The sequence below is a fragment of the Bufo bufo genome, chromosome 9, assembly GCF_905171765.1.
Source record: "Bufo bufo chromosome 9, aBufBuf1.1, whole genome shotgun sequence".
Lineage (NCBI taxonomy): Eukaryota > Metazoa > Chordata > Amphibia > Anura > Bufonidae > Bufo > Bufo bufo.
In genome coordinates, this window is record NC_053397.1 from 106,202,111 (window position 1) to 106,215,384 (window position 13,274).

General features: G+C 43.9%; 1 protein-coding gene across 2 annotated transcripts in view; it reads left to right on the forward strand.

Annotated features, from left to right (window-relative positions):
• The first annotated feature begins 322 nt into the window (after window positions 1-322).
• The window catches only part of HMCN1 (hemicentin 1), a 723,834-nt gene continuing 710,882 nt past the window's right edge, over window positions 323-13,274 (forward strand). For both annotated transcript variants that reach the window (XR_005774384.1, XM_040408842.1), the window contains exon 1: window positions 323-694. Coding sequence is in view for 1 of the 2 variants with exons in the window: in XM_040408842.1 (XP_040264776.1) it covers window positions 424-694 (271 nt within the window). In the remaining variant the exon portion in view is untranslated. The remainder of the gene's footprint in view (window positions 695-13,274) is intronic.

Sequence of the window (13,274 nt, forward strand, 5' to 3'; positions counted from 1 at the left end):
TTATGTCAGCCACAGTGTGTTATCACATGGACAGCCACAGTGCCCCTTGACTATGCCAGCCACGGTGCTCCATTTCATTGCCAGCCACAGTGCCTCCTAACTGTGCCCCAGTATCAGTCTTCCCTGCCTATGCCAACTACAATGTAAATTATACTAGTCTATGGTGTAAATACACAGCATTTCCAGCAGATGGCAGTCATGATTCAAGAAGGAACAAGGACCTTTGTTCTTTCTAAAAGGCAGAAAGAAAATACACTTCTGAGCAGGGTCTGGGTTCAGCCCATTGAACTGCTCGTTGTTTCATGCAGATTAAGAGAGACTACTGAACGCTTGAGAGTTTGGAGAGCCATGTCTTAAGGACTTCAACTTTTTTCTTCAGTCCATTAAAAGTGACTTGTTATTAGTGAAGAGGACGTTGTAAGGATGAGTAAATGTAAGAACCTTTCAGCACATTTAACAGTCCTTCTATTTCTGCTTCAGCTTTTTGAACAAAATTCCTGGGCAGAAATAGAGCCGGATCAAGGAGAAACACCGGATGGAGCTTCTACGTTAGCGTTTGTTTTTGATGTCACCGGATCCATGTACGATGATCTGGTACAAGTAATAGAGGGAGCATCAAAGATTTTGGAGACATCTTTAAGCAGACCTAAGAAACCTCTGTATAATTTTGCACTGGTTCCTTTCCATGATCCAGGTAAGAAGTTCTTGTCCATTATTGTTTCTGAGACCTTTGCAGGACGGACGTTATAGATCTGACAGAATAGCACTCAGTAATCTTCTTCCTGTCAGAACTATTCTTTCCATGTTTGTTGTCCATTACTAATACCTACGTCTACTACGTTTGTGTATGATCTTTAAGACTTTAGGAAACAACTTGGGCGCTTTTATAACACATCACTTAAATATGTATTTATGGCATTTCCCTATATGACAAGTTCTTGCATTAACTTAGGCTACTTTCACACTTGCATTTTTTGCTGGATCAGGCAGAGTTCAGCAAAAACGCTTCCGTTACTGATAATACAACCATCTGCATCTGTTATGAACGGATCGGGTTGTATTATCTGTAACATACCCAAAACGGATCCGCCATGAACTCCATTAAAAGTCAATGGGGGACAGATCAGTTTTTGATTGTGTCAGAGAAAACTGATCCGTCCCCATTGACTTACATTGTGGGTCATGACGGATCCGTCTTGCTCCGCATCCCAGGACGAAGAGCAAACCGCAGCATGTTGCGGTTTGCTTTCTGGTATGAGAACGGAACGAAATGCATTTTGGAGCATTCTGTTCTGTTCAGTTACGTTTTGTCTTAATTAACAATGAATGGGGACAAAACGGAAGCTTATTTTTTCCAGTATTGTGACCCTATGACGGATCTCAATGCCGGCATATATTAACGCTCGTGTGAAAGTAGCCTTAGCCTTTAATCCCATTGAATGGTCTACACATCTGGCCATAACCAGTTATCTACCACTTCTCTGTATCCCTCTATCTCGTAATTAACCCTTTCATATTGTTTTATGGGAATTATCTGGTGTAGAGCAGCTCTTTCATGTAATATTGGTTGTGATTGCAGAGTATCAGACGGACAGTAGTGAAGTATAGAAAGTTCAAATTTTTTATGTTGATTTCGCTTCTATTTTGGGCTTTTTAAAACTTAAATATACATAACATAAAGGAAACATCCATTCACCAGCTTGCTGTGAATGCCATGGATATGCCATTAATCTGTCAGCAGATTTGTTCCTATGAAACTGGCCTGTTGCATGTGGACTTGGAAGCTGAAGACGTCTGTGTTGGTCCCATGTTCATATGTGCCCGCATTGCTGAGAGAAATATGATTTAATTTATGCAAATTAACCTCTAGGAGTCATTACACCTAGAGGCTCTGCTCTCTCTGCATCTGCCACGCCCTCTGCACTTTGACAGGGCCAGGCAGTGAAAACATTATGACTTGGTCCTGTAAATCAAGGTGCACAGGGAGCAGAAATTGCAGAGAGAGCTGAGCCTCTAGGTGAAACTGCAACACCCCTGTTGCTCCTAGACGCTCATTTGCATATTTTAAAACAGAATTTTTCTCAGTAATGTGGATACATATGAGCATGAGACCAACACAGATGCCGTCAGCTGCCAAGTGCACATCTAACAAGTCAGCCAGCTTCATAGGCACAAATCTGCTGACAGATGTGCTATGAAATGTCTGATAGATATGGATACCTCCTTTGGGGCTGATAACTACAGTATGTAAACATGAATGGAGAATTGGCCATGCTTGCTGATCTATTCTTGCAACTTCCATAGAACAGAGATAAAACACACACATGCACAGCCACCCTCCATTCTTTCTCTGCTTGGATGTGCCAGTCGGTAAACACTTCATCATGGCTGTGGGTCCCAGAGGTAGGACCATTACAGACATTTATAGCATATCCTCAGGATAGGCCATAAAAGTCCATGTGAATATAGTTTTAATCAAGACCTTTCATTGAAATCTATCATTTTATATTACACACCTTATATACAGGTCTGCAGCAATGGATCCAAGTTTAGCCTTGTTGACTTGTTGAATCATACATGTTTTCTCTCTGAACATGTCATCAAGTAAAGTACATGTGATACTTTAGGACGCTAAGTAGTAAGTGGCTAATGTTAACTGAGCAGCTTTAGAAATACTCATGTAATGCTAATTGGTCAGTTGGATTTTATTCCATATAGCTTAAGAGATAACTATCATCAACATCCTACTAATGTGGCTTCTGCTTCAAATCTACACAATTTCAGTTCTGCTTCGGGAGGCAGTATCGTTGTCGATCATCCAAGGACGATGTCCAGGTCTTTCTATTGCAGTAGATCTGTCAATCAGATTGTCAAAGCCCTGCCCACATTCAGCTGGTCATCTTAAAGATACTGGGCACACCATGACAGCAAACATTTATTCAAACTACAGATGCACAATTGCTTTATATTATATAATGTCTTAATGCATATAATTCATAAGGTTGAAAAAGACACAAGTCCCCCAAATACAACTCATCAAGTCCAACTGATAATTCTAAGATATTGATCTAGACGAAAGCAAGACCCCAATGTTGGTGAATGTCAATTTCCCCATATTTGGATAAAATTCCTTCCCAACTCCAAACATGTCAATTAGAATAAATCCCTGGATCTACATCTCCAGAAATCTAGTAGGCATCTATGGAAACAAAGAAACATAGAAACATAGAATGTGTCAGCAGATAAGAACCATTTGGCCCATCTAGTCTGCCCAATATACTGAATACTATGAATAGCCCCTGGCCCTATCTTATATTGAAGGATGGCCTTATGCCTATCCTATGCATGCTTAAACTCCTTCACTGTATTTGCAGCTACCACTTCTGCAGGAAGGCTATTCCATGCATCCACTACTCTCTCAGTAAAGTAAAGTAATACTTCCTGATATTACTTTTAAACCTTTGCCCCTCTAATTTAAAACGATGTCCTCTTTTACCTTGTTGATTCCCTTTATGTATTTAAAAGTTTCTATCATATCCCCTCTGTCTCGCCTTTCTTCCAAGCTATACATGTTAAGGTCCTTTAATCCTTCCTGGTAAGTTTTATCCTGCAATCCATGTACTAGTTTAGTAGCTCTTCTCTGAACTCTCTCCAAAATATCGATATCCTTCTGGAGATATGGTCTCCAGTACTGCGCACAATACTCCAAATGAGGTCTCACTAGTGCTCTGTAGAGCGGCATGAGCACCTTCCTCTTTCTACTGGTAATGCCTCTCCCTATACACCCAAGCATTCTGCTAGCATTTCCTGCTGCTCTATGACATGGTCTGCCTACCTTTAAGTCTTCTGAAATAATGACCCCTAAATACCTTTCCTCAGATACTGAGGTTAAGACTGTATCACAGATTTTATATTCTGCTCTTGGGTTTTTACGCCCCAGGTGCATTATCTTGAACTTATCAACATAAAATTTTAGTTGCCAGATTTTTGACCATTCCTCTAGTTTTCCTAAATCTTTTCCATTTGGTGTATCCCTTCAGGAACATCAACCCTGTTACAAATCTTTGTGCCATCAGCAAAAAAACACACCTTACCATCGAGGCCTTCTGTAATTTCGCTGATGAAGATATTAAACAATATGGGTCCCAGAACAGATCCCTGAGGTACCCCACTGGTAACAAGACCATGGTCTGAATATACTCCATTGACTACAACCCTCTGTTGTCTGTCCCTAAGCCACTGCCTAATCCATTCAGCTATATGGGAGTCCAAGCACAAAGACTGCAATTTATTGATAAGCCTTCTATGTGGGACAGTATCAAAAGCCTTACTAAAGTCTAGATAAGCGATGTCTACCGCACCTCCGCCATCTATTATCTTAGTCACCCAATCAAAAAAATCAATAAGATTAGTTTGACATGATCTCCCTGAAGTAAACCCATGCTGTTTTTCATCTTTCAATCCATGGGATTTTAGATGTTCCACAATCCTCTCCTTAAGTATGGTTTCCATTAATTTCCCCACTATTGATGTCAGGCTTACTGGCCTATAGTTGCCTGATTCCTCCCTACTACCTTTCTTGTGAATTTGCTAATTTCCAATCTTCTGGGACGACTCCTGTTACCAGTGATTGGTTGAATAAATCTGTTAATGGTTTTGCTAGTTCACCGCTGAGCTCTTTTAATAGCTTTGGGTGTATCCCATCAGGCCCCTGTGACTTATTTGTATTAATTTTAGACAGCTGACTTAGAAACTCTTCGTCTGTAAAGACACATGCATCATTTTCCTTTATTTTCCTTTGTAAAAACTGAACAGAAGTATTCATTGAGGCAGTCAGCTAGTTCTTTATGTTCTTCCATATACCTTCTTTCTTTTGTTTTTACTTTGGTAATTCCTTGTTTTAGTCTCCTTTTTTCAGAGGATCCGTTGTACAACAGAGTCCTCCTGAACTTGTACAATGAATAAACCATCTTAACCTGCCTTGACAGAGTGTTCCAGGGTCTCACAGCCCTTACAGTAAAGAATATTGGTCTATGTTGATGGTGAAACCTTCTTTCCTCTAGATATAGAGGATGTCCTTATATAATGGTTACAGACCAAGTATAAAAAAAATCATTAAAAACATTTCTGTTCCATCCATTTATATATTTACATATGCATATCTTTTCATACAGGCTCTCAATAACCTCCTAGTAAACAAGGCTATCTTTAACACCTTAGTGACCACCCATATGTGTTTTTATGGCGGTCACTAAGGGGCCTTGGGCTGGAGCACCGCTTTTTTACGGTGGCACTTCAGCCCAAGCTAGCGCTATAAAAAAGCGCAGGAGCCCCCTGCCCGAAGCTACCGGAGGTAGCTGTGGGCTCAGGGCAGTTATCAGAAACTGTGACAAGCGGTCTCTGATCATTTTATCACCGTGATACACTGCCGGCTTTAAACTCTTACATGAGAGGAGGGAGAAAGTCTCTGGTGATAGGATCGGGTTTCCCAGCTTCCTCATAAGAGAAAGCTGGGTCCTGATCCTCACCCCACCCCTAGTCCCTCAACAAAGATGGCGGCGGCCCGGCTCATGCGTACGCTATATGCCAGCCGCCACCGCACCTGCAGTAGGTCTCTCTCCTCAGAGGAGAGATAATAAGCAATTATTCCCCGATCGGTTCCCCCTCACCCCGATAGGCGCAATATGGCCACCAATAAGTTTAATAAAGGGCAGGAGCCCCCCCATAAAATAAAAAAATAAAAAATGGCGCAGACATGCACACTAGTTACTGTGCTGAAGATCTGCCTTCAGCACAGTAACCATCAGGGACCATTACTACTGGTCCCTGATCATGTTGTCTCCATGATAACCCTATCATGGAGATCACATCCAGTATATTTACTAAACACAGACAGGACATGGGCTGTGCTTCTCTCTCCCCTCAGTGCAGTTGTTCTGTGAGGAGAGAGAGAGAGATCAAACTTTTGTCCTGGCTGTGCGATTTACTGTTAAAAAAGAAAAATCAATTGATCAACTGTCTGTCCATAGCTGGCGGGTAGTGGGAGTCCGTCACTAAGCGCCTGATACAGTCAGTCAATTGCCGTCCATCATAAGGCGTCCATCTTTAGGTGTCCATCATTAGGCAACCGTCATTAGGCGTCTATTAGGGACAGTCAGTTACCTCCTTTCATTAGGGACCGTGTGTCCCTATGTTACTGGCAGTAAGAGGCCATCTGTTGCTGTCCGTCTGTCGCTGGCAGTCAGTGGGCATCTGTCACTGTCCATCTGCTAGTCGCTCAGTGGGCATCTATTAGGGTCCGTCCATAATTGTCGGTCAGTGGACGCATTGCTACTGACGCTAACAAACATTTACTTTTCATTTTTTAGGGTGGGAAATACATAATTTTTTTTTCTTTCTGAGCTTTATAATAAAAAAAAATGGCTCAAAGATTATACAGTGCAGAGCAGGCATATTAATTTTTATGCTCTGGAAACTCTGAATCCGACACGGCTTCAGAGGCAGAAATATTTTCAGATAGCGGGGACTCTAGCTCCGTTTCCATCCCCAGACCCCATAGCCCTATGGTGGTAGAAGTCGCCACCTTCTACTACGTGGGTTCCTGCTTCATCATTTTCCCCCCAAGTACCCCAATTTTTATCCACGCCCCAAATTAATGTTTGTGAACGATAAAGTCCTGGAATTAATTGTGCAGCAGACTAATCTGTACGCCACACAGTCTGCTATACAAAAGCCCACGTCTATCTGTATAAGACTGTGTACCTCCACAATTGTCCCTGAAATGTTAAAATTTTTGGGGATTACCCTGGATATGGGCATTGTAAAAAAAAAACATCCGTCCGATCCTATTGGACTGCAAGTGCTATCCGTTCAAGCCCTGTGTTTGCAGCAGTTATATCCCAAAACCGCTATGAAGCCCTAATGTCGTTTATGCATTTTTCAGTGTCCCCCAGAACTGCCCCAGCCTACGACTGGCTAGATAAACTGAGACCCCTTATTTCCCTCCTTTAGGGATTCACTCTTAAAATTATATACTGTACCCCCGATAGAAAAATCTATCTGTTGATGAATCCCTTTTTAATTTTAAAGGCCGCCTCTCCTTCCGTCAGTTTATTCCCCCCAAGCGTGCGAGATATGAGGTAAAATGATGGCAGAGACTCCCAACTTAACCCCCCAGGCTGCCCCGAAATTATTGGGACATCGGGAAAAATTGTGTGGGATCTATTGGCGCCATTCCTACACAAAGGGTACCACATGTACACTGATAATTTTTATACCAGCATACCACTTTTTAAATCCCTCCATGCTGCAAACACAGGGGCTTGTGGGACAGTCCATAAAAATAGAGTGGGATACCTACAACTGCTGGTGTCCAAGCGTTTGGAGAGAGGAATATCCTTCGCCCTTGCAAGCGACCAGCTGCTTGCAGTGAAATGGAAGGACAGGAAGGATGTCTATATGCTGACCACCGTGCAAGTAGACACCACAGTAGCAGTTAGGGAGAGGGGTCTACTGCTGACAAACACAAATGGTCTGTGTGACAGATTATAATACATTTATGGGAGGTGTAGACCTCTCGGACCAGGCGCTTCAACCCTACCTAGTGAAGCGAAAAAACAGGGCCTGGTATAAAAACATAGTAATCTACCTTATTCAGATTGCTACCTATAATAGTTTTGTTTTACATTTAAAAAGGCCCAAGGAACCCTCAGCTTCCTCGAGTTCCAGGAGAAGGTGGTTGAGAGTCTCCTGTTTGAGTCCCCCGCACCTGGGCAAGCCTTTTAATCTGAGGACATTCTAAGGCTTTCAGAACGCCACTTCCCTCACCCTGTCCCTGCCACTGCCAGCAAGACATATCCTCGGAAATGATGCCGGGTGTGTAACAAACATGGAAGGAGGGACACCCAATTATACTGCCCCAGTTGCCCATCACAACCAGGCCTCTGCAATTACCCCTGTTTTGAGACATACCATGAAGTTGTTAATTATTAATTTTATTTAATACCAAAAAGGGTGGGTGGGGGTTTTTCAGGAAGTCGATTTATTATCATTTTCTGTTTATTTTGGGGATTTCCAGGGAGGGAGGGATCCTTTTGGGATGGGTTGTGCAGCAAAAAATTTTTTCAGACATTGGAACAAATTTTACCTTTTTTGATTTGTTTTCTTAATTTCATAATTTAATTTTTTATGATTATGTCCTGCTGCACAACTGTTAATTCCATTCACATTACTGTATCATGATATTGGCATTATATTTTTTTATTTGGAGGATCTCTAATGATTGAGTTGTTCCTCACCAGCACGCTAAGGGCTTTATTAAGAAATTCTTGTTTGTGGACCTCTTACTGTCACGGATGGTGTACAGGAAACAAGATGATACAAATAACAAATGATGACTCACTGGATCCACAACTAAGGAACATAAAGGGAGACCCCTGCAATCGACCTGCCGCTCTCCCTTAATGCTCAGCCTATGCGACCACTCTAAAGGTGAATGGGCGCATATCCACGTACCTCGGCTATCTTAACCTGAAGGCCCTACAATAGTGAGGGGACACGACCACCGGCTCCCTACACAGACACGGAGGGAGTCAGGGTCACCTGGATCCAGACAACAGAAAATCATAAATACAAAACAGCACTTATCTGAAGACGACTGTGAACTGAGAACTGGGAGCTGGGAGCTGAAGTCAGCATGCACACTCATTCCAGGAAGTAGTATCAGCCACACCCAACTACCTTATGGGGGAGAATATAAAGGGAGGTAATGAGTCTGACTGCATGACAGCTGAGATAGCCTAACGAGGTGAGGAACAGAAACCAAAACAAAGAAACTCAAGGGGGAGGATCTGAACGGCTCCTGTCAGAGCTTCTCAGCTGTCTGCTTGTGACAGTACCCCTCCCTCTAGGAGTGGACTCCGGACACTCAGGGCCCACCTTCTCAGGATGGGACCTATGGAAAGCCCTGATGAGGCGAGAGGCCTTAATGTCCGTCACTGGGAGCCACATCCTCTCCTCAGGACCATAACCCTCCCAATGAACGAGGTACTGGAGGGAACCGCGGACAAGACGAGAATCCACAATCCTAGAGACCTGAAATTCAAGATTCCCATCAACCATAATCGGAGGAGGAGGCAAAGGAGAAGGTACAATAGGTTGAACATAAGGTTTCAATAAGGACTTATGGAAAACATTATGGATCTTCCAAGTCTGAGGAAGATCAAGACGGTAGGCAACAGGATTGATGACAGACAGGATCTTGTAAGGCCCAATAAACCTAGGACCCAACTTCCAGGAGGGAACCTTCAATTTGATATTCTTGGTAGACAGCCACACCAAATCACCAACATTCAGGTCCGGACCAGGCATACGTCTCTTATCCGCCACACGCTTATATCTCTCACTCATATTCTTTAGATTATCCTGAATATTTTGCCAAATAGATGACAAAGACGAGGAGAATCTGTCCTCATCAGGCAAACCAGAAGAGCCCTCTCCAGAGAAAGTCCCAAACTGCGGATGAAACCCATATGCACCAAAAAATGGTGACTTATCAGAGGACTCCTGACGACGGTTATTTAAAGCAAACTCAGCAAGGGACAAAAACGAACACCAATCCTCCTGATTCTCCGCCACAAAACAGCGCAGATATGTCTCCAGATTCTGATTGACACGCTCTGTCTGGCCATTCGACTGCGGATGGAAAGCAGAAGAGAATGACAAGCGAACCCCCAAGCGAGAACAGAAAGCCTTCCAGAATCTGGAAACAAACTGCGTGCCCCTATCAGAGACTATGTCAGAAGGAATCCCATGCAATTTGACAATGTGGTCAACAAATGCCTGCGCCAGCGTCTTAGCATTGGGCAAACCGGGAAAAGGGATAAAGTGCACCATTTTGCTAAAACGGTCCACCACCACCAGAATCACAGACTTCCCCGAGGAACGAGGCAAGTCCGTTATGAAGTCCATGGACAGATGTGTCCAAGGACGGGAAGGAATGGGCAAAGGAAGGAGAGGACCTGATGGCCGTGAGTGAGGGACCTTGGCACGAGCGCAAGTCTCGCAAGCTGCCACAAAACCCTCAACTGACTTACGAAGCGCAGGCCACCAGAATCTCCGAGCAATGAGATCCAGTGTGGCTCTTGTCCCCGGGTGCCCAGCAAGGACCGTATCATGGTGTTCTTTAAAAATCTTGTGTCTCAAAGCGAGAGGCACAAACAACCTCCCAGGAGGACAAAGATCAGGAGCTTCTGACTGGGCTGCCTGCACCTCTGCCTCCAATTCAGGAAAAAGAGCAGAGACCACCACACCTTCAGCTAAAATGGGACCCGGGTCTTCAAAATTCCCACCTCCCGGGAAACAACGTGACAGGGCATCTGCCTTCACATTCTTAACCCCCAGGGCGGAACGTAACAACAAAATTAAACCTTGAAAAGAACAAAGACCATCTGGCCTGTCTCGGGTTCAGACGCTTGGCTGACTCCAAGTAGGCCAGATTTTTATGGTCAGTAAACACGGTAATAGGGTGTCTGGCTCCCTCTAGCCAATGGCGCCATTCCTCAAAAGCCAACTTGATGGCCAACAATTCCCTATCTCCCACATCATAATTTCTCTCTGCGGAGGAGAGCTTCTTTGAGAAAAAGGCACACGGTTGCCATTGGGCAGGAGAGGAACCCTGAGACAAGACCGCCCCCACCCCCACCTCAGAAGCATCAACCTCAACTATGAAGGGTAAGGAAACATCAGGTTGTACTAGGATGGGAGCGGAAGCAAAACTCTCCTTGATATCAGAAAAGGCCTTACGCGCCTCTACTGACCAGGAAGAAAAATCTACCCCCTTTCTGGTCATATCCGTGAGTGGTTTAACAACAGAGGAATAATTCAAAATAAATTTCCTGTAATAATTAGCAAAGCCCAAAAAACGCATCAGCGCCTTCTGATTCTCAGGAAGCTCCCACTCAAGCACAGCGCGGACCTTCTCGGGGTCCATGCGAAAACCAGAAGCGGAGACAAGAAACCCCAGAAATTGGATCTCTGGAACCGCAAACACACATTTTTCCAGTTTCGCGTATAATTTATTCTCCCGCAGGATGAGTAAGACCTGACATAAGTGTTCCTTATGAGTTTTGAAATCAGGAGAAAAAATCAAAATGTCATCCAAATACACTAATACAAATTTTCCCATTAAATGATAAAAAATGCTGTTGACGAAATGCTGAAAAAACGGCTGGGGCATTCATCAAACCAAAAGGCATAACTAAATTCTCAAAATGGCCCTCAGGGGTATTGAAAGCCGTCTTCCATTCGTCTCCTTCTCTGACCCTAACCAGGTTGTATGCCCCTCTTAGGTCTAATTTGGAAAAGACTTTCGCCCCAACAACCTGGTTAAACAAATCTGGGATTAAAGGAAGCGGATACGGATCACGAATAGTGATACTGTTCAGCTCCCCTGAAATCCAGACAAGTCTTAAAGAACCATCTTTTTTCTTAACAAAGAAAAAACCAGCGGCAACAGGTGACTTTGAGGTCGTATGTGTCCTTTTCTCAGACTCTCAGAGATATAAGCACGCATCGCGACCCTCTCAGGTTGGGAAAGATTGTATAAACGAGATTTAGGCAGCTTGGCACCTGGGATGAGATCAATAGGGCAATCATACTCCCTGTGCGGAGGCAAATCCTGAACTCCACTCTCAGAGAAAACATCCAAAAATTCAGAGAGGAAAGGTGTACAGTTTTAGTAGAAACCTCAGAAATAGATGTTATGAGGCAATTCTCTCTGCAAAAGTCACTCCAACCATTTATTTGCCTCGCTGGCCAATCAATGGTGGGGTTATGTTTAGAGAGCCAGGGTAGCCCCAACACTAGAGGAGTAGGCAAACCGCTAAGGACGAAACATGACACATCCTCAACATGAGTATCATTCACAATTAAACGGATATTGTGAACTATGCCCTTTAATGATTTCTGAGAAAGTGGAGCTGAATCAATAGAAAAAACAGGAATATTTTTTCGCAAAGTGCAAACCTGGAAACCATGAGTTATTGCAAATTGGTTATCAATGAGGTTGACAGCTGCTCCACTATCCACAAAAATCTCACAAAAAATGCTCTTGCTCTCTAGCGCCACCCTAGCAGGCAGGACAAAACGGGAACTACAAGCAAAAGACAATTCTTCAATTTCCGCCTCAACCCTGCCAATAGTAACAGACGGAATATTCTTAAAAGATTTCCTCCTTTTTGTCTCTTTATTACTCCCAGAAAACTGCCTGAATCTCCTAGAGGGACAAACATTTGCCAGATGATTTATACCTCCACAACAAAAGCAAACCCTCCCCTGCGGGCTGAATCCTCTATTGTCAGAGGCAATCAACCCCAGCTGCATGGGCTCCTGCTCAGAAGGGGCTGACAGCGACTGAGACCCCTGTGCACAGAATGACACCGGTGCACTGTCCCGGGACTGAGCATGACAAGAAGGAGAAATCTCTCCTCTTTCTCTAAGACGCCTGTCAATACGAACAGCCTGAGACATAGCAGAATTCAAGGAGGTAGGTCTTTCATGAAAGGAAAATGCATCTTTCAATCCCTCAGAAAGACCATAGCAAAATTGACTTCGGAGTGCAGCATCATTCCAACCCGTATCTGCTGCCCATCTCCGAAATTCTGAGCAGTATATCTCTGCGGATTGTTTACCCTGGCATAACAGACGTAGTCTAGACTCAGCCAGAGCAATACGATCCGGATCATCATATATCTGACCCAGGGCTAAAAAGAATTCATCCACTGAACGGAGGGGTTGTGCCCCCTCCGGCAGGGAAAAGGCCCAGGACTGAGCATTACCCCTGAGCAGCGATATAATGATCCCCACCCTCCGTTCTTCATCACCGGAAGAATGGGGAAGAAGGCGAAAATGGAGTTTGCAAGCCTCTCTAAAACGTACAAAATTCTCACTACCCCCGGAAAACGTATCCGGGAGCGAAATCTTAGGCTCAGCACAAACTCCATGAACGCAAGCTGAACCGGTCACTTGAAACTGAGAAAAAGTCTTACGGAGATCAGCTACCTCCAATGAAAGACCCCTGGAAGCGTTCAGCCAAAAGTGAAACCGGATCCATGCTTGAGACGGTTTTGGTGGCTGATAATGTCACGGATGGTGTACAGGAAACAAGATGATACAAATAACAAATGATGACTCACTGGATCCACAACTAAGGAACATAAAGGGAGACCCCTGCAATCGACCTGCCGCTCTCCCTTAATGCTCAGCCTATGCGACCA